General features: G+C 43.0%; 1 protein-coding gene across 6 annotated transcripts in view; it reads left to right on the top strand.

Moving 5' to 3' along the window:
- Positions 1-1,186: 1,186 nt before the first annotated feature.
- The window catches only part of MAP3K1 (mitogen-activated protein kinase kinase kinase 1), a 79,222-nt gene continuing 58,704 nt past the window's right edge, over positions 1,187-21,704 (top strand). For 4 of the 6 annotated variants that reach the window (XR_014241836.1, XM_082382162.1, XM_082382163.1 and 1 more), the window contains exon 1: positions 1,187-1,790. Coding sequence is in view for 4 of the 6 variants with exons in the window: in XM_082382162.1 (XP_082238288.1) it covers positions 1,309-1,790 (482 nt within the window). In the remaining 2 variants the exon portion in view is untranslated. Of the gene's footprint in view, positions 1,791-2,438; positions 2,870-21,704 lie in introns of those variants that run through there. The other 2 variants (XM_082382165.1, XM_082382164.1) reach the window with 2 other exon arrangements.

A 21,704-nucleotide genomic window follows, 5' to 3' on the forward strand; every position in this document is an offset into this window, starting at 1 on the left:
TAATTCCTGTTTCACAAAATAAATCTAGGGACTCTGCTCCCTGGTTGTGGGAGATTTCTCATCACAGACAAACCGGCTGGAGGAAGAGAAGGGAGGGGAGAAATAAACGCGACACGGAAGCCTGAAGAAAGGTCGAAAATCATTAACATGTAAATGGTGCTTTTTCCATTCCAAAGCACCTTATCGCCAGACGTCCCCAGGGACTGGAAGGGTTCGGAACTCCGCGTTAGGCAGCTCGGGCCCTGCAGGGGCGGGGGCGGAGGGAACCCGGACGGTGGCCCGACCCTGCTGGGAAGAGGGACGTGCAGCTAGAGGCATAGGATTCGGGGAGGGCCAGAACCTGGCCGAGGATGACAATATCAAGCACTTCCTGGTTCCTTCCCCAAACGTGCTCTCTGTGGTCCTGTATATCGCTGCCTTCCCCAAACACAGCGGAGGACAAAATAGAAACCTATAGAGATACCCCGGACCCCGCCGCCCGCTCCTGTCTCCCTCTAGCCGGGGGCGGGATAGAGGGTGAGAAGAGTGTCCCAAATCGGTGACTTCAGGTTTTGAACAAGATATTCCAGGAAACTTTTATTTGTAGCATGATTTTTGGGGGTGGGGGGGGGTGGGCAAAAGATGAGGAAAGCTTTTATAAAACTTGATTTTTTTGGTGCGCGGCACCACGGCCGCTGAACGTTGGTTTTCTTTCGCTTTGCAGCAGGCGACAGCCCTGGGCGCCACCTGCGCGCCCCGTGCGGCGTGGAGGCGGGGTCGGAGGGTGGGTTGGTCCGCGCCCGGGTTCCCCGATGCCCACTGCAACGGGCAATGCGAATGACAGACTGCAGACCCTCTCGCCTGCGTCCCCTTCAACGCCCCATATATCGAAGTTCGAACTGCAGCTCCCGTGAGGCGAGCCCCGGCCGAGCCGGGTCGAGATTGCGGCGGAGAGGAAGCGGCGCTCCTCCGCCGAAGCTCCTCCTCTCGCCGGTGTAGACCGGGACTACCTGGCGGCGCGGCGGGTGAGGCGCGCAAACCGCAGCGCGCCCCCGCGGCGGCCACCTCGGATCCCACCTTGCCGGCCGGCGCGCGGGACGGAGCGCACAGCCGGCTCTCCACCAACCTGCGGCCGGCTGTCCTTCCTCTACCGAACCCCGCGCGCCCGCGCGTCAGTCCCTGCCGGGAGCCCAGAGGGCCGCGCTCACGCAGTTGGCGCAGGCGGCCTTACGCTAGAGGCGCAGTGCCCGCCCGTCCGCCCGCCCCCTGCACTCTCCCCGCCCTCTCCCTCCCTCGCAGGGGCCGAGCGAATGTAGCCCGCGAGAGAAAATGGCGGCGGCGGCGGGGAATCGCGCCTCGTCCTCGGGATTCCCGGGCGCCGGGGCGGCGAGCCCCGAAGCGGGCGGCGGCGGAGGGGCCCTCAAGGCGAGCAGCACGCCCGCGGCAGCCGCGGGGCTGCTGCGGGAGGCGGGCAGTGGGGGCCGCGAGCGGGCGGACTGGCGGCGGCGGCAGCTGCGCAAAGTGCGGAGTGTGGAGCTGGACCAGCTGCCCGAGCCGCCGCTTTTCCTCACCGCCTCGCCGCCGTCCTCCTCCACTTCCCCGTCGCCGGAGCCCGCGGACGCGGCCGCTGGCGGGAGCGGTTTCCAGCCTGTGGCTGTACCGCCGCCCCACGGAGCCGCGAGCCGCAGCGGCGCCCACCCTGCAGAACCGGCGGCCGCACCGGACAGCGGCGCCCCGAGCCCCGCGGGGGCCGAGCCCGGGGAGAAGCGGACGCCCGCCGCCGAGCCGCCTCTTGCGGCGGCCCCAGCCGGGTGAGCAGCGCGGCCGGGGGCGCGGCGGGGACTTGGGGGGCGGGCGGGCGAGGGCAATGAATGAACCCCGGGCACCGCGCAGGGCGTCCCGGGGCTCCGCGCAGCGAGGCTGCACGCCGCTCCCTGGGAGCCCTCGGGCACCCCCTTTGACCCTTCCGGCGTCGGGCGGCGCCCCGGACCTGGCCTGGGGTACGGGACGGGACGGGGACCCGGGGCGGGGACATGCGGGAGAGTTTGTTATTGTTTGCAGACATGTGACAGGCGTGCGAGCCGCGCTGCGGGGACCGGTTGAGATAAGGTGTGGGGGCCCGGGCTGGCTTTTGGGGGCTCCCGGAATCGGAGCTCTCCGAGGAGCCCCGGAGCGGGACCCTGGCGTTGCCCTCCGGGCCGGGCTGGGAGGCGGGCAGCAGTGCAGCGGCGGCGACCCCGGACGAGAGTCGCCGGGGGCGCCGGGGTGAGGCCCGAGCCTGCGGGCGGGCGGTGTAGGTGGGCGGGGTAGGTGGGGAGCCCTGCCCGAGGCCGGGGTGGGGGGGCCGGAGCGCGGCGGAGAAAGCGGTAGGGTCCCCGCGGCTGTGACAGGCAGAGTCTCTCGGCAGGTACCGGGGGCCGGGCCGGGACGAAGGCGGCGCGCCCGGAGCGCGGCCGCAGGGGGCTCCGGGTGGACGGCTCCGTAACGCCTGTCAAAGCGGTGTGGGCTGACCGGCTGCAAATGCACGGGGGCTTGCGGTCTTTTAGGACGTGGGGTTTTCTGATTGCGTCCCCCAGTGTCCTTGGGAATGAAGACTGCACCACTAGGACTTGAGTGACTTATGTTTGGAGTTTGAATTTGGCCTTTGAGGTTTGCATTTGGCGGAGTGGTGTAAGAGCCAGGACCGGATGTGTCAGCCATTCAGTTTCAAAGCGGTGGTGACTGCTCCCCGCAGCCTCTCCGGCGTGGTTGGGGACCGCGGCGCGGGTGCGGTACTTCCTGCTCCGTGCAGCTGCGCGGGCCGCCGCCGACTGCCGGCTTCCAGGGGACGCAGTGCTGTGGCTCCGGCTCCGATAGAACCGTATTGCTTGTGCGCTACGGTGTGTGTAAGGTAACTCAGACCAACCGTTCCTGGCCTGACGCTTTTTGGCAACTGGAAATTTTTATGTTTAAGGAAATTCTTTTGAGTGTGACAGCCATCATCCTTGTTTTTAAAAGAATCTGACTAGTGTATGCAAAGCACAGGCTTGAGAGGTATTTTGAGTTGCTGGAAATGTTTTTGTGATAGTCACCCGTTTCCCTATAGGGTTTCCTGACCTTTATTCTAAAGACTGCCTTAGGTTTGTTTCCCTTGTGAAACGAATTTGACAGTAGGACTCATTGGCTTTGGTTAATTATCTAAAGTGATTTTGGGGGGAACTTGGTTGTTTGTTTAAAACCACAGTTCGTTGATACCTTGGAAGTTGCCCCTTTCCCTCTCCCCGCCTCAAATCCCCCCCCCCCCGCCCAAAAAAACAACTAAAAATATGGTCAGCACTGTGCCATGGCAATATTGAGAGGAAAGATTTGTGACTGTAGTAGCTTTCTGTGTGCTCTTGTCCATGTAACTTAGTCTTACAGGGTTATGTTCCCCTACACTACTGGTCCTGGGCAGATTGGATTAAAACTTGACTAGAATAATTCGTTGTAGGCAATTGTTACTACAAGTGAGCGCCAGATAAAAATATTAAACCCTAAATTTGAGAGATTAATTTTGTCTGTTCTCATGACACCGAATTTTTGGATGCAGTAAATAGTTTAGCACGTGTCAGCATTCTAGTCATCTTAACGAGCTATTGAATATAGCAGAAGAGGAACTACTGTAAAATTAACATATAGATGTTGTTTAGTGTTGTCTCCACACAAAATAAGAGGACGAAGGTGTAAGCAGATAGAATTCAGGGGCTGAGTAATCCATGCTTAATTTTTGCATTTTGTAACCTAGGTTTCCCCACCTCTTTGTTTAAGGGGTGGATAATAATTGCACAGTATATGAAATAATGGGCTAATCAGCATAATCATTTTTTAAAATGAATTTCACTAGCCAGAATGCTGTTTGTTTATCCCAAATCTTATACCTAAACATTTCATTTATAGTAAAATGTTGAGTCCCTCTCCTTTTGAAATAGTGATTTTTTTTTTTTTTTTTTTACAATTTCCTTGTTAATGGGGTTGAAATTCATTTGATTCTATATAAACACTGGTATAAACACTTTGTAAGCAGTTAGTAAAATCTCAATTGAACTTTACTTTTTTGACAGTAGTTACATTCATACTTTCAGGAGGAAAATCTAACATTGAGATTTTGAAATATTTTTGTTTCAGTGGTACTATAGGTCTGGAGACCCTTTCTGTTTAAAGACTTACTGTATTCTTTTAAAGAGAATTCTGTGAGTTTTTTAATTTCATAATTTCCTCCAGTTTTGATCTTTGGATGTAGAAATTTAAATTGTAGAAAATATACTTTTGTAGTATAAATTATATAAAGAATACACATATTAAAACAGAAGATTTTAAGTCCATCTCTTTTTTTCAGGTTAGTAACTGAAATCAGTGGAAGTTTTTTGCCTGTAAGTGGCGCCCAAGGGTTTGGGATTTTTCCTTATATTACAGAATTAGGGGCTTTTTCTTCCTATCTACTGTCTTTGAAGAGAAATTACAGTGTTACTCTCCATTGAACAGGCTATTGTGAGTTTGGTAGATATAATTACTCCATTCTATTTTTGTAACTTAAAAAAACCCAACTATCAATTTGCTGGCCCCATGAAAGAACAAGATATGCTGTACTTGTTAATGTTAGTTTTTGTTTAAAACTAAAGCTATTTCATAGGCTGCTTTTATATCCTCATAGAGCCCTCAGCTTTCAGTTCCTTTTAGAAGCTGCTAGACTATAAATATAATCTAGTGAATTTTTACTAGAGGAGGTATAGGAACATTATTACCCAAAAATAAGTTTAAAAAAAAATTAAGTTGGTGATTTTATAAAACAATAGAGGTAGTTACATAAGTTAGTCTTACATGAATTTGTAAGTTTTGTAGTTATGAATTGTCTCCAAGTTCTGTTTTAAATTAGGTAAGAAAATTAATGCATTCTTCAAAGACTAACCTTATTAAATATAATTCTGAAAAAGAAATATCAGAACTAGAATTGTTGCCAGCTTTTGTTGTCTTTTCATATCTGATTTTGGCAAGGGTGACTGGTTAACCAACATTCCTTAATATATTATCCCCAATACACTATAATAACTCCATTTTGTTAGATACAAAAAACAGGAAGTAGCTCTGTTCATTTATATTCTTTCACATCTCCTATAGCACCTTAAGCATATGTTGCATGTTTTAGAAATGGTCGCTGACTTATTGACATAAAGATTCCAAAATATGGAATGAAAGGAGTGTTCTTTGCTTTCAACAAGAACAGAAGAACCAGCTACAGCTTGCCTTGGCTGTCTGCTGATCAGCCCTTGACAGTTGCTGTGAGCATTCCAGAAGAAGAAATGATGGGGTGGCAAGGCAGTTAATGGGGAGTGGATTCCCCTGAGGAAAAATGTAGGGCATTCAGAAGTGCTCTGAGTTAGAAGGCACAACTTTTGCATTTTGTACCCAATTTTCTTGGGTTGAGAGTTATTTCTGTATGAAGAAGGCAATAGAAGAACGTGGCATGGAAAAATAATAGTCTCCAGAGGCTACTTAAGAGCTGCAGTATATTGCACTTCTAACCTTGAAATGCCTTGCTATATCAGATATACCAAGTATATTCCTTAGACTTGGTTGTTTTCCTCAGTCTTGGCCTCTTTTTATATCCTAAGTCAAAAATTAGAGCTCCTTTAAAATGTAAACGGGTAAAAGATTAATGTGAGGAAATGTGCAGTATTAGGAATCAACCCAAGTTGTTTTTAAGAAATAAATTAAGAACATTTTTAAACGCGAAAGAAATAATCAGGAAGAGAATTAAATGTTCATTTACAAATGCTCATTGCAAAGCAGTGAGATGAGTCGGGGGTTCTTTTTTTATTTTTAAAGATTTATTTATTGATTGATTGATTGCTATGTTGGGTCTTCGTTTCTGTGCTAGGGCTTTCTCTAGTTGCGGCAAGCGGGGGCCACTCTTCATCGCGGCGCGCGGGCCTCTCACTATCGTGGCCTCTCTTGTTGCGGAGCATAGGCTCCAGACGCGCAGGCTCAGTAGTTGTGGCTCACGGGCCCAGCTGCTCCGCGGCATGTGGGATCTTCCCAGACCAGGGCTCGAACCCGTGTCCCCTGCATTGGCAGGCAGACTCTCAACCACTGCGCCACCAGGGAAGCCCGAGTCAGGTGTTCTTATTGCAAGAATATAAGAGGTTTTTTGCTGTGGCTAAACACGTTCATTGAGCATAGAGATATGTTTAGATACCTTTTATATAGTCACTTTTCTTGCCTTCTGTGTGTCAGGCAAGTTATATATATTATCTCATTTCATCATCGCTGCAGCCTTGCAGTGCATTGTAATTTCTGTTTTCAAGAGGTGGAAACTCATGTGCAATGCCAAGGCCCCATTATCACACAACTAGAAGACAGGCTAGGATTCAAACCCAAGTTAGTCCCACTCCACAGTCCATTTCTTTTCACCACTCTCTGCTGTCTCCATTTTCTTTTTAAAGTTAATAATCAGATTAACTAATGATTTTGAAGGAGAAAGTTGTTCTTCAAGAGTCAATAAGCGATTGATAGGTTTCTACCCAGTGCCATTGCCAATACATTTGTCTCCTGATGTGTATATAATGCATAGCTTTCTGTAACCTGGCCTCATCCATGTAATACAAGTAAGCTGTGCTTAGATCACCTTATCATGTTAGGGAGAATAATTGATTAGTGTTGAGTGTTTTTTAGGTTTCTTGATTTGTGCTGTTTACATCGTAAGTGGAAGGAAATAAAGAAGCTGAAATAATATCACATATTTATTTTTAATCATCACACATGGAGAGAAACTGTTCCAGTATAGCTAGACCCTATCCCTTTGTACTTGTTTTAGATTTCATGCATCCAACATTTATGAACCTCTGCAAGGTGATGTTCTGGGTGGTAGAGAAAAATATCATCAATGCACAGCCTGTGTTTCTGTTGGCAGATTGTAGTATGAACATGTTTCACACTACCATGTTAAGCGTTGGTAAGAGAGATAGGAATAGAGGGGGGCATCCAGACTAAAGAGTAGTGCCATGAATCTCACCCACGGCATTCCACACTGTATTCCTGCAGTGAATACAGTAGCACCTCGCTAACTTTCTGAGGAATTAATTGATCTTCTAGGTTTGTAGTTAAGGGTGGTAGCTTTGTTCTGCTTTCTGCTTGTACATTAGGTCTGCTAGTTTTTGCTCTTTCCCTTTGGTCTCTTTCCCTTTTCTTAGGATAGATATATGCTGTAGCTTTTCCATTTCCACAGTAATGGCAAAAGGAATTTAGATACAGATTAGTTTCAAACTATTTCTGCCTACTCTTAAGAGGTATATGTACGGAACTGCAAGTTCAGACATGATTTTTTTTCTTTCTTGAAAGAGAAAATTAAAATGGGGGTATAGGAGCAAGAAACCGAGTATCTACCAATGCTGGCTTTAAAATTCAGACTTTATTATTAGTAATGGCGACTCTGCTAGTTAAGAAAACAACATTGGGAAATGTAAAATATGCTCTAGGATGTAAGATAATCAAGAAGATATCCTTGTCTTCATTTACTCTATGACGTGTCATGGTTGGTTTAGGTATGTTTGGTATGGAGAGGAGCTCTGTACTGTTAGTGATTGAATCCTTTGAAATACTAGTCTGGTTAGTTTTGGTTTAATAGATTGAGATGTTGTAGAGTGCCAAGAACTGTTCAAGTTCTTAAGACCCACCAAGCATGTATTTCTGTAAGTACAGTCTGTCACCTGGGAATTATTAATGAGACAGTCAGACTTCTTGAAGACTGGAGGAAGTGCCTGGCGCTCACACAGTGCTGTAGTTAGTGTGTTTACTAAGTTTATCACATGTAAGCATGACGGTGATGAGTATATGTGGAGTAAGGAGAGGGTGGATACTGGACGGTGGGTGGAGGTTGTACTCTTGACAGATAAGATGTGATTATTACCTTTCTTTATTGCTAAATAGCCATTCGACTGATGTAGCATCAAATAATCTTCAAACTGGTCTTACAGCATTCTGAATACTAAATATCAACTGCTAACAGACAAGGAACTCTGTCTTATTCTTTGTCATTGCTCAGCACCTAGGCTAATGTCTGGCACCCATGAATATTGGATGCACATGAGTGTTAGGATGAATTCATTTTCCCAAAGTGGTTATTTTTAAATAAGTGTATAAGAAGATACACTAACTCATGACTTACTGTGATGTGATTTTAATCATAATCTAGCTTGAGGCAAGTTTTGAAGGCAGGAACTGTTTCTTATGAGTTTTTGTGCATTGCTTGGTATTTTGTAGCAGTAGTTGTTATTTAGCAAGCAGTAGTTAATAATAATGACCAATTTTATAGAATGTAAACCAAACAATAATTAGTTTAATAACTAAGTGTAGTTACAAAATAATTGGAGCCATGTATAAACTGTCAAATATTGAGAAAATTGAGTTTCTGGTATTTGAGTGTCTAGTTATTTGGGCTGATAGGTAAGCCCTCCTGATTTTCTTCTTAGCCCTGTGGCAACCCTTCCTGAATGGCTCCTCCTCATCTTTTTGAACATTAATATTAGAACATACTCAGGCCCAGGCCTTCTGTCATTTGCACTCTTCCACCCCCACCCCAGGCTCATTAATGCATTTAGATCAATTTTTGGCCATTCATGAATGATTGCAGAGTTTATTTTTCTAGCCATGATCTCTCCTAAATGCCACACCTGTCTACATGACACGTCCATACTCAGATATCTAAAACCAAATTTAGGATTTTCCCTGTACCTTGCCCTAGTAATACATTCCCTGCTCATGAAATGGCAGAACCAGAACCTAGGAGTTATCCTTGACAACTCCTAGTCTTCAGGTGATTTCATCTGTTATCACATCCCTAGTCCAAGCTTCCGTGATCTCTCATTTGGACTAATGTAATAGTAAGTAGCCTTCTAACTTGCTCACTCTCTCCTCCTTTCTCCCTTCCAGTTGGTTCTCCATATTATGTGGCCAGAGTGATCATTTTACAATGTAAATCTTATTATAACAATTTTCCTCTAGAAAAGTAAATTAAATTGAATTTTAAAACTTTCAGATGCTTTCCATTTGGATAAAGACCACAGAATCCTTAACATGCCCCACGGAGTCCCTGCCTGGCTTAGCCCCTGCCCGCCTCTCCAGGCCCGTCTCTGATCACGCGCGCCCTTGTTCTCTGAAGGATGGCCTTCACTTCCTCAGACTCAGCACACCACCTCCTGCCGTAGGGCCTTTGCACGCACCGCACACGCCCTCTGCCAGGAGCACTTTCCCCAGTCCCGAGTCAGCTCCTGAGTGTTCAGATCGTAGCTCACTGATGCTTCCTCAGGGAAGCCTTCCTTCCCTGATCTCCCAGACTGGCTTTGTAGCTCAGTGTCCCTACTGTCAACGTTGTGATTTTATATTTGTTATGTCATTTGGTGAATGGCTGCCTTCCCTGGAAGACTGTAAAAGCTGAGTGGGCAGAGCCTTTGGCTGGGTAGCAACCCAGCACCTAGCAAAATGCCTGGCACAGAGTAGACCGTCGATAAATATTTGTTGAATAAATGGATGAGGGTAATAATGACATGGCAAGTTCAGCCTAGTGGATTATCTGTTCTTCCCCTTTGTCAGGTGTAGTCTGGGACCTAGCTAAGACGGGGTTAAATGGCAAAAGCCTTGTCGGTTTGTGATAGATTCATTAGGCCGTATCTGGACTATTAAACACACCAAGTGCCTCAAGTGGAGTAGGACAGCTTAGTGTGGTACAGAGGAAATAGCTATATGGCATGATTATATGCCGTAGGAAGAAGTGTTTGCTATGTGTATTTAGTTCTCCTGCTCTTACCAGGGAGTAGAGAGAGAGTATGTGTGTGGGCTCATGTGTGTGTGCATATATATGAATAAATATACACCTGAAGGTGTTATGCATTAATATAATGATGCCTTTTTCCGAGTTCTCAGTGTTATCTAAACTTAGGATACCACTTTTGGGATTTTTGTCCCAATAACCCTGCTTCATCCAAAATTTAATTTGTTATTGATAATAATTCAACTTGGGATAAGTAGTTCACATTTGCATTAAAGAGGAGGTTTGCTAGACAAGTACTATATGAGATTTCAGGAGCCAAGAACCCACGTAACAGAAAACCATTTACCGGTGGTAACTAAACCTGGCAGCCTCCCTTATCTAGAACATGGTTTAGCACTAAGAAGTAAGTAAAAAAGGCTCGGAGCTGCCAAAGGGCCTGTAACAAAATCTGCGCTTTGAAGTTCTTTGATTTTACACTTAGAAGAGTTCCAAGGGCATTCACTCAGAATTCGCTGACATTTATTTAAGTTATAATTCTTGCAGTCTTGTCCATTTGGCGTCCCTAACATGCAGCAATTAAAAGCAGCCAATTAGAAGGTGAGTCGTGTGAGCAAGCGACAGGTTCCCTGAAGGCAGCATATAAGCAAAGACCTGACAGGTGAGGAGGAGAGAGAAGGGAGGAGAAAGGGAGAGATAAGAGGACATTAAAACATTGCAGTTGGGGCCACCTGGTGTTCGAACGTTAGGTTCCACATACCTGGATTGCCTCTAAGATTTTAAATTTATTAAATCACAGCACTTTGCAACATTACTTTTTGGGCATCAGCTTCCTTATTTGTAAAATGAGAGCGATCAAGGTTATATGATTGGTTTTGTTTTTTGTAATGATGATTACTGTGGCTCATTATTGCAAGGTTGTTGTGTTTATAGTTGTAGAGAGTATTTTGATCCTGAGTGGTAAACATCTAAATTATCTGTAAGGGGTGGTCCTGTAGCCTTGATGATGCTGAATAAATACAGTGCTGTTTGGAATTACATAAAATTGGATGCTGCTCATTACAAATGTCTTGTGGATTGGCTTTGTGGGAAAATCGTTTTGCTTTATTTGTTGGCCTGAGTCATTTTATATCCTGCAATTTTTAAAAAATGCTCGATAGTTAATCACCACCACCAGTATGTACTGCCCTTTCTCCTAGCTAGACTTTGAGAAGTCAGGCAGTAAGCGCCAGCTTTGCAATGTTGACCAAGTTATTTAATTACTGCAAGGACTTTGGTTTAATAAGATGGCTACTTGTGAAAGGATTCTTGATGTTCACGTGCTCTTAAGATGCTTAGTGTTTTGAAAAAGACATTTCACAATTCTTTTTTTCTCTTTCAAAATAATTAATTGGCTCTACCTGTTATTTATTGTCTGGATTTTATTGGTATTCTTAAATTCTTCTTGGGTAATAAATCAAATTATTTTCACTGAACCTTAGATTTTAAAAAAGATGTGACATATTAATGTAGATATTAATATTCCTGGAGAAGGTTTAGTGTCTTAATATAAATTTATTTTGAATTTTGAAAATATATTTCAATTATTCTGGTACACTGGCACCTCCACACTGTTATACAAGGTCCTTATGATTTCTCTGGGATTCAGAATTTATAGAATTAAACTTCATTAATAAAATGATTAGACAGTCCTTTTGAAAGCAGCAGAAAAATTTATTTTTTTAATTTATTTATCTTTTAACAAAAGAACAGTACTATGTAGACCGCTATACAGTTTGCTTTTTTCTTAATAGTATTTTGTTCGTTATCTTAATGATGAACGTAGAGCTGTCATTTTCCATGACTGCATAGCGTTCTATCATTTGGCTGTCTCATTAACCAGTTTCCTAATTTTAGACATTTATATTGTTTTGTTGTTATATCAAGCTGTAGTGACTACCATTGTGCCTACATTTTCATATGTTTGTGCATTTGGTTTTGTAAAATAAATATTCAGAAGTGAAATTGCTGAGTCAAAGGACATGTATATTTAAAAATTTCATCATATAGCCAAATTGCCCTGTAAAACACTGTGCCAGTTTACATTTTTCTCATGGTGAGAGTGCGCATTGCCCCACATTCTTGCCAGCGTTGGGTATTATCAGTCTTTCATTTTTGCCAATGTGGTGGATGAAAGATTTTTTTTATTTTAATTTGCATTTCTTAGCTTTTTAGCATCATAGTACAACTTGTGTTTATTAACAATTTCCTACTTCTTTTGTGTATTTCCTTTCACACATGGGAGAGAATGGTTTGTTTTTTCTTATTGATTTTTAAGCATCCTTTGTATATTAGAATTATTAGCTCTGACATTTATTGGAATTGTTTTCTTCTACTTTTGTGTTACGAATTTCAATTATAGCATTTTTCCATAAAGAAGCTTTAAATATTCCTTCAAATTTCAATCCCTTCCTTCCTTCCTCCCTCCCCCCTCCTCTCCTCCCTCCCCCCTCCTCTCCTCCCTCCCCCCTCCTCTCCTCCCTCCCCCCTCCTCTCCTCCCTCCCTCCCTCCCTCCCTTCCTTGCCTTCTAGAGAGGGTAGGCTGTGTAGTGGTTCAGAGTACAGATGCCTGAGTTCTAGTCAGAGTTTCACCACTATCAAGTAGTGTACCTGGGAAGTTACTTAACTTCTTTGCACTTAAGTTTCCTCAACTATAAAATGAAGATACTACTTCAGAGTTGTTGTGAGGACAAAGTGTTTCTGTAGTTCTTAAAACAGTGCTTGGTGCATGGCAAACACTGTATAGGTAATAGCTATTATTATTCCCTACTGCAAGATTTTAAAAATTCACCAGTCTTTTCTAACACTATTTTTCTAGGTTTTTTTAAAAAAAAAATCTCTGATCTGTATGAAGTTTAAGGGGTGACACAGGGCCCTAACTTTATTTTCTCCAAATGATTGGCTGGGTGTCCCAGCACTGCTTATTGATCAAAAGTTTCCCCTTTATCATATACTAAATTTTCAAATATTTTGAAGTTCCCAAATACATTTCTTTAGTTTAAGATCTTATTCTCTTGCACCAAGGGCCTAAATTCCTATATAACCACATTTCAAGTTTTGTACAGAGATTCTAAAAGAATGTCATTGACTAGAGAGAAGAAGATCTATCAGAAGACTATTAGCTGTGTATCTTTGCTGAATCGTTCTTATGAATATTTTGGTGCCTAAAATATCTTGGCTTCAATGACAGAGCCTCTGGGATCGCTTCCCCAGGAGGTACAGCTCTGCCAGGCACTGCAGCCAAGCGCAGTGTCCGAATTGAATCCCTGTCTTCCGCAGCCTGTCTGTCTTCCCCTTCGGCTCTCCTGGTCCTTTGGGGTGCCGTTGGTAATGCCTGTCACCGTCTCCCTCATCGCCGGGCTCTTACTCCTCTGGCTTTCTCACCCTCAGCTTCCGGCCAGTGTCCAGTTCCGTTGTTGCCAGCTGTCTGCTAGCCCTGGAATCCACCCGCGCAGCTGCTAACCCAGGGTCAGGCCTCTGTCACCTCGTCCCAGTTCTTGCAAACCTTCTTCCTAACCAGCCTCTGGCTTTTGGACATGTTCTCCTCAGTCGTTTCTCTACACTGCAGTTAGAGTGAGGCCTCTATGATGCAAGTCTGATCTTGACACTTCAGTAGACAAAAATCTAATCTAGTCTTCTCATTTTAAAAATGAGGAAACTGAAACACAGGCTTAAACAGTTCAGATAGCTAATCAGTGGTAAAGCTGGGAAATCCCAAGTCTGTCAAAAATAATTGGCACTTTTTCTGGCATTCAAGAATAATTTCTATTCAAATATATGCATAATAGATTTTGCACCTTGTGAGTGGTGGATAATTTATGTGATTTGAATTGCTGGTGTTCAGCATGCCTTCTACACACAAACTGAGGCCAGGAGAATGATGAAATGCTGTAGAATGAACTCCTGCTTACAGTATACTATACAGTTCAAAAGATGCTTTTGTGTTTGCTGCCATCTAATTGAAATATATAGTTTATTATAATCTTTCAACCTGAAAATCAAGCAGTATCACTCAACTTAGATACTGTTAGTTACTTGTGTCATTAGTGTCTTAATAAATCTTAAAATCTGCAGTTGTTTCTCTTAAGATACTTATTCATGTAAAGGAAATGTAACAATTCAATTTAATTCCCCAGCTTTATTCTGTGTTGATATTGTGTTCCACACTTTCGAATGGCTGTGTTCTATCTTTAGATAAATGAATTCAGGAGAAAAAAAAAAAAAGCAACTTTTCTTCGTCCTGAGAATAAAGTCCAGACTCCTTAATGTAGTTCAGAAGCTCTGGTAATTGGCTCTGCTCCCCTCTCAGCTCCCCCTTCCAGAACACCCTGCTCCAGTCATTCAGTGCTATGTTCACATTTTTGTTTCCCCGGCTAACTCTTCTTTTCTCTCAATGTGCTAAATGTTGTTTCTTCTGTCTGGAACACTCATTTTGTCTCTGCTGTGAGATACTTTTTAATATGTTTTTAGTCCCTCTGCAATAAAGAATTATTGGTATCCTACTAAATATAAATGTGTCTATTTACAGAAGTCAGTACTGTATTGTGAATTTTGCTGAACTCTTTGATTTAAAGTTCCTTGGTATCTGAGTTAGATTTGCCACTTTAAAAACTTTTCAGTTTTTCCTCTGTCATTGCATACATCGTCATGTCTGACTGAACAAGTGTTTACGAAAAGTTCTTTTAAAATTATACATTATTGTAAAGTGAATCAGATTTTGCTGTTAATTTGTGTTAAAATTTCAGAGGTACAGTCTCAGGAAAATATTTTGGTGCCAAGCAGTGTACAGTCAGCCCTCCATATCTGAGGTTGCAGAACTCGCAGGTACCGAGAGCCGACTGTACTAAACAGTTTTATAGTATAAGGGCTTGAGCATCTGTGGATTTTGGTACCCGCAGGGGGTCCTGGAACCAGTGTTCCGTGGCTACTAGGGGACGACTGTATTGCTGTCATCCAGAATAGTCCAAGACCATCTCAAGTCAGAGAACAAATGTGCTCAAATGCTTCAGGCACGGAGCTTGATTGTGGCCTAGGCACATCCATCACAAGGTTTATATCAGCTGCCCAGCCTCCATGGGCAAGGTGCCGGGGAGCTGATAGGTTATAGGAAAACAAGCACATCAGATGTAGGGTCATTCCAAATCTTTTTGTCTGGCCCGTGGGTGCTCTTTCTAGAAAAACGAAAGGGCAGAGTAGTAAACACCCCAGGATGAATGCCCATGGTCAGTGCTGTCATCGCCCCTGACACGGGCGGGGTCATGCCTTCATGAACACTCGTGGGGTGACTGCTGTGAGCCAGGCACCAAGGCGCTGGGGACCCAGCAGTGGGGAAGCCCATGAAGGAGTTTAACAAGGTAGCAGACTGCCTGGTGGCAAGGGTGGTGCTGACCTCAGTCAGCTGGGAATGAGGAGGGTACAGGGAGGGTTTTCTGGGAAATGCGAGGTCCACCAAGTCGTGAAGAATGCCGAGGAGTTCAACAAGTGAAAGGGACTTGGAGGGAGACTGTGGCCTGCGGGTGGGGTTGTGTGGAGAACACACACAGGCCCGGAAGTCCATGGTAGGCTTGTGCGCTGATACGGAGAACTGTGAGTGTCGGTCAGGTAGCCCTGTCTGCGTGGGAGCAGGGCGCAGACAAGGCTCAGCAGCCAAGCCTGCGACAAGATTCCTGGCTCTGGCCAGAGAACCGTGCAGAGCTCTCTGCCTCCTTATTGCTGCCACTGGGCAATCCTTAGATCGCCATGCTTGGGACAAAATAAAAAGCCTTTGTAGTTTGGTAAGTAACTACAGTGCCCTAAGGGGGCCCAAAGGGGGAGTTACATCAAAGCTGGTGCAAGACAGTCTGAGTCTGAGATCACAGTCTGGGAGCTGTGTGGCTCTTGCATTTCCAATAGCTCCCCGTAGTTTCAGAGGCTCACAGATTGGGAAATGTACTCAGGCAAATGAATTCCATCCACGCTGGTCATGAATGTGGTTTTGGAACTGCACGATTACGTTTCAGGGGCAGCACAGGGTAGTGATGAGGGTGCGTTACCCGAGGAGTCAGATCCTCTTAGTCACAATCGCTGGACTCCAAAGAAGTCACTTAACTTCTCTGAACCTCAAATTTCTCATCTTGAAAATGGGGTGAGTGGGGGTGATTAGACAGGATAATGAAGTGCGGTTCTTAACCCAGAAAAGCACTCAGTAAATATTGACTGTCTCTAATATAACTGCAAGTAACTATGAAGACTCACTGCTTAAACCTTGACTGTACAGATGAGGATGAGGTAAAGAGACTCACGGTTCCCTTACTAGTTACCATTAATTTAACAAAGGCAGTTTGTATAGATTATGCATCATCTTGGGAGCAATATATTTTCCTTATTTTGAAATTATTAACGAGAATAATGGAAAATGCAACTTTCAATATTATGTGATGTGGGATAAAGCATGTCATCGGTAGGACGTAATGAGGGTTCTCATCACTTTATGAGGACCTAAGGCTGGTCCCCTGGGTCTCTTTCTCATCTGTGAAAAGAAGAGGTTGGCTTACATAATTTTTTTATTTCCTTCAAGCTCTAGCAAATTATATTCCAAAATTTTAATTTGAAAATTATTTCTTGTGGCTAAATTTAGTTCTAATTATTGAAACAAGTAGATTTTTGAACTTATAAACTCTTGAAATTTTAAAGCTGGGTACCAACTATAAAAAGAAATGCAAATGAAAAGCAATGAAGGCTTAGAAAAGAGATAATCATATTTATTACCTGACATTATATGATGAGAAGTATTTATTTTTTAAAAAGCATATTAACTGTTGGGAGAACAGTATTTTGCAAAATGGAGAAAATAAATTAGGGCAAGGTCGTTTGCATGTTTGTGTTTAGCAAATATGCTTAGAGAGTAGTTTTGAAAATAACTTTTTACACCTAATTTTTAGTAACTTTACTCCTGTTAAAAGCTATCTTTTTTTCCTCAACTTTAATTATATAAGGAATGGACATTCCCTAGGGATAACCTGTAATAAGCAAAGCAATCCTTTGACTTTTTCCTATGTTTATAAAGACCTTTTTGTAAACATGCATATGTATACATACTCTTTTGTTTAACTAAAACTTTTAAAAGACAGTTGTATTGTTTCCTAATTGTGAAAATTCAGATTTCATTCTGTTTCAGGAGTTCTTTTCACATGATTTGTATAGAGTTGGCAGTTGCTGGAAAGTATGAATTTCACTATGATTTTTTTTTTCGTTTTAATCTAGTAATTTGGGGCTCAAGTGGTAGAAAATCTTGAGTTTCAAATAGTTTTCGAATTGAACTTTTTAACTGATTTAATCATTGTGGTTACACCAATTTGAAGCATATTCACACAAAACTCTTGGCCGTCACTATTCTTCATATATAGAACTGAAGCTGCTTATAATTCATTGCAGAGCACCCAGACATCCAACAGCAATTACTGTTTGTCTTAGATTCCTGGTAGTGAAGAACACTTGACCCTTCCTCCTTCCATTAAAACCCACACAGCCCTCTAATTCTGATTGTTGTGATCAGTTATTCAGATATTTGGGAGCACTTACTGTATGCTACCAGCACATGATTTCCAGACAAGGCTGTGATAAGAAATAGAGCAAAGTCCTTTTGAGCCTTGGTTGCCTTAGCACCATTCTTCCAGCCTATTGTGACTGATTATGGTAACTGGCTATAGGTTTTGTCACCAATAAATAAGGCAGCTAGACTGTCATTCACACAATGCAAACTGAAATCATCCTGCAGTTTTATAAGTGGATAGTACAACATTCCCTCCACTGCAGGATTTGCTAGAAGAGTCTTAAATAATGCCCAAAACACATGAGAACAAAACCTTCCCTTTTGGCACTTAGGTCCATAAAGGCAGTTTTGGCATCAAAGAGAAAAGGTTTATGTTCAAGAACTTCTTGATTTCTATTCTCCCTCTTAGTTCCTAGGCCAAGTTTTGGTGACAACATATAAAACCATTAGTGTGTAAAGTCAGCTTATCTCTAAATACAGCAACTTGAAAAAGAAATGTGTTCAGAATTACATTGTATAATATAATGCTTTACTTTTGTTGAAGATTCACCAAAATACTGAATGTATTTTAATTACTAAAAACAAATTAGTGGAAATTTCTTATCTAAGTAGAAAATATGGTCAGCCATGCACTGAGCCAAGATGAAATTGTTTTTTCTGAGTTGTGTCTTTGTTTCTTATTCCCCCAGTCCCCGACACATAGACTTGCCACCTCCCCCATACACACACACACACACACACACACACACACACACACACACACACACACACACACGTCTTGCTAAAGTACTGACTTTTCATTCCATGCTGACAAGTTGTGCTGGAACTTGCCATTACAGGGTCTTCAGTGAGCAACTTACACTGAATTCTGTGCTGTAGCAAGGCTCGTGTAGTGCCCGTGCATTCACACTTTTCCTTGTATTTCTCTGTTCTTTATTAAAAAAAAATCTCATTTTATAAATTATGTATTGAACATTTACAGGGTTTGCATTTTTTATCAAATCTGCTTTACACTTTAGATGACCTATACCATACTTTTACTCCTAGGCTGACTTCCTGTCCTTATACTGTTGGGTTACCCCTGCCCTAGTATATCATTTTGTGTGAATGTAGGGCATATACCCTGAGAAAACCATAATTCAAAAAGAGACATGTACCACAATGTTCATTGCAGCCAATTTACAATAGCCAGGACATGGAACCAACCTAAATGTCCATCAACAGATGAATGGATAAAGAAAATGTCGCACATACATACAATGGAATATTAGTCAGCCATAAAAAGAAACGAAATTGAGTTATTTGTAGTGAGGTAGATGGATTTAGGGTCTGTCATACAGAGTGAAGTAAGTCAGAAAGAGAAAAACAAATACTGTATGCTAACGCATATATATAGAATCTAAAAAAACAACAACAAAAAAATGGTACTGATGAACCTAGTTGCAGGGCAGGAATAAAGATGTAGACATAGAGAATGGACTTGAGGACATGGGTGGGAGGGGAAAGCTGGGGCGAAGTGAGAGTAGCATCGACATATATACACTACCGAATGTAAAATAGCTCGTGGGAAGCAGCCGCATAGCACAGGGAGATCAGCTTGGTGCTCTGTGACCACCTAGAGGGGTGGGATAGGGAGGAGGGGAGGGAGACTCAAGAGGGACCGGATATGGGGACGTATGTATATGCATAAGGCTGATTCACTTTGGTGTACAACAGGAACTAACACAGTATTGTGAAGCAATTATACTCCAGTAAAGGTACATTTTAAAAAATACATTTTATTTAAAAGCCAGAGAGTTTTTAAATCTGTGGCAAAGGTTAGCCCAAAGACATAGAATATTGCATGCTATTAATTATTCATTTTTTAGATACCTAATCTAGGAATTTTTTTTTCAGTGTGCTGTGGATATTGCCTATGTTAAAAACATTGATAATAACACACAAGTTTTGTAAAAAGTTTTTACTTAAGGAATAACATATTTAAAATGTTGATTCATTCTTTACCATATGCTTAGGCAGCCATGTGTCAAATCTTTTTAAATACAATACTGTCTTCTTTCCATAAACCATTAAAACTTCAGCATTCCAGCTCTGTCTTCCACAACTCTTTTACCCATGAAAATAGGATAAAATTTTGGTTTGTTAGGATTATGTGTGTGAATTTGAGGTTCAGAGACTGTGGTCACTATGGTGATCTGACAGCCATCACCAGCTCTCCTCCAGGAGTATGTCACCTGTAATTGTCATGGGGGAAATGGTGACATCAGCACTCGTAGCTGCTGTAATTTCAGAATCTGCCTCACAGCCCAGTAACTATTTTGGAGTCTCTCCTATAGGTCTGGGCAGTGAAACATCACTAGTCTCATGTTGGATCCTGGGCAGCAGAGGAATCAGCTGCCGTGGTGCAGCTGAAGCCAGGGTGAATTCCTTGGCAGGGCTCATTTCAGATGTCTCTGAGAGCTGCACCTCCTGAACCAGGCTGGCTCAACAGGATGCCGAACTGTTCTTGCCTGCTGGAGCGTAGAAGCAGCCACCGGGACGTTTTTTAGGAGACAGGTCAGGAATGGGATGGAGAGCAGCAAGGGCAGGTTGTGGCGGCGGCTAGAGATCAGTCTCTAGAAGCAGTGAGCTCCGAAACCTCATCAGGCTGCTTCCAAGGTAGTTAGACTCTGAGAGAGGAAGGTGGGCCACAAAGACCTAGGCCTAAATTAGCTTTAACCCCTGATTTGTAACTTAAGTTTTCCTAATTGTTCATTTTGTAATTCAAGTTTAATCCGACTAACCACCAAGTGGGCCTTTAGACTGCCGTTTCAAAAAATTGGTAGCATGCTAACTTCCACACTTATTAAATATTTAGAATCATAGACCGTTTGTTTCCCTTAGAACTTTAAATATTAAAAAAAAACTTTTGAACATTCTAGTCTATTCAAAATATCTATGATTGCTTATGTAGGACTAATAAAAAAATTAGAAACAAATGAATTCCACGATAATTCTTTTTTTTTTTTAATAACCATGTGGATAATACTTTAAAAACCAAAATTATTCTGATGCAAAACTTCTGTCTTTACTGTCTCAGGTAAAATGAAAAGCCTACTCAAATCGCAGTTCAAATTCAAGAGTTCCTTATGGACATATCTGATTCCTTCTTTCTCCCTTGTAACTATTGGATAGGGAATTGCCAGGTGTCTTTAGTTGAAAGGTACTTAACCTGCTTTCCAACTGCTTATTGTGGTGGACTAAGTGTTGGCATTGGCTCAGGCCCATCAGGCCCGTCTCCAGTATTGTCTTACCACTTCTGCAGGACATTGAGTAAAGTTATTGAACTGCTTTGAATCTGACTGTCCTCATCTGTGAATTAGAAATAATGATACTTTTCCTACTACCAGAATTTGAAAAGATCGAATGAGATGGTGGATATGAAATTACTTTAAAAGGGTGAAAATAAAGCCCTAAGGGACTTCCCTGGTGGTCCAGAGGTTAAGACTCCACGCTTCCAGTGCAGGGGGTACAGGTTCGATCCCTGGTCAGGGAACTAAGATCCCACATGCCACGTGGCACGGCCAAAAAATTAAATTAAAAAAAAAAAAAGCCCTAGGATTTATGGTCACAGTATTTTAGAATTCAAAAGTACAACCTCCTGACTCTTAGAGTGGCATTAGAGAGGTTCCGTCATTGTCAGGAGGTTGAGCGGTGAAGTGCAGTGCGGGGCTAGGGTGCCCCCCTTCCTAGCTCACCTTAGTCCATCCTAGTTTAGCTGCATTCTCCTGCTGTGCTTGTCTTATTGGAAATATCAATAGTAGTTAATTTCCTCTGTGCCTGGTACACTGGTACATTATATAGCTTGTCTCATTTTAAGCCTTGTACTATCCTTGTGAAGTAAGTGCGGTTTTTATTCCTATTTTACAGATGAGAAAACAGAGACCCTGAGAGGTGAGGTAACCTGGCACCTAGTGGGTGGGTGAAGCCTGGGTGTGAAGCCTGGGTGTGAACCCTGGCAGTGTGACTCCAAGACTGTGCTCTTTAACCTTATGGTAATCTTTTATGCATATTTTAATATTTTTTTTAAATCAGGAGATGGGTTTGAGTTACATCAGAGAACACATTTCATTGTCTATTACTCATTTCCCTGTCTTGGCTGTTTAGGTCCTCCGAAATATGCATGAAGCATCAGTGAAATGTTTTAACATTTTTCGTTGTTATGTGAAGTTCTTATAAAATAAGACCAGTTGTAAACACACATTTATACTTCAGTGTGTTTACTGTACCAGAAAAGAGAGTAGGCTCAGGGTGCAGACGTGGCTGAACTTCCTTCACGCGCACACCTTTGCCAGCAGAATGGGAGACGTGCTTGGAGCGCGTGGCCCATGTTAACAC

This window comes from Balaenoptera borealis (genome assembly GCF_965194805.1).
Source record: "Balaenoptera borealis genome assembly, chromosome: 2".
NCBI lineage: Eukaryota > Metazoa > Chordata > Mammalia > Artiodactyla > Balaenopteridae > Balaenoptera > Balaenoptera borealis.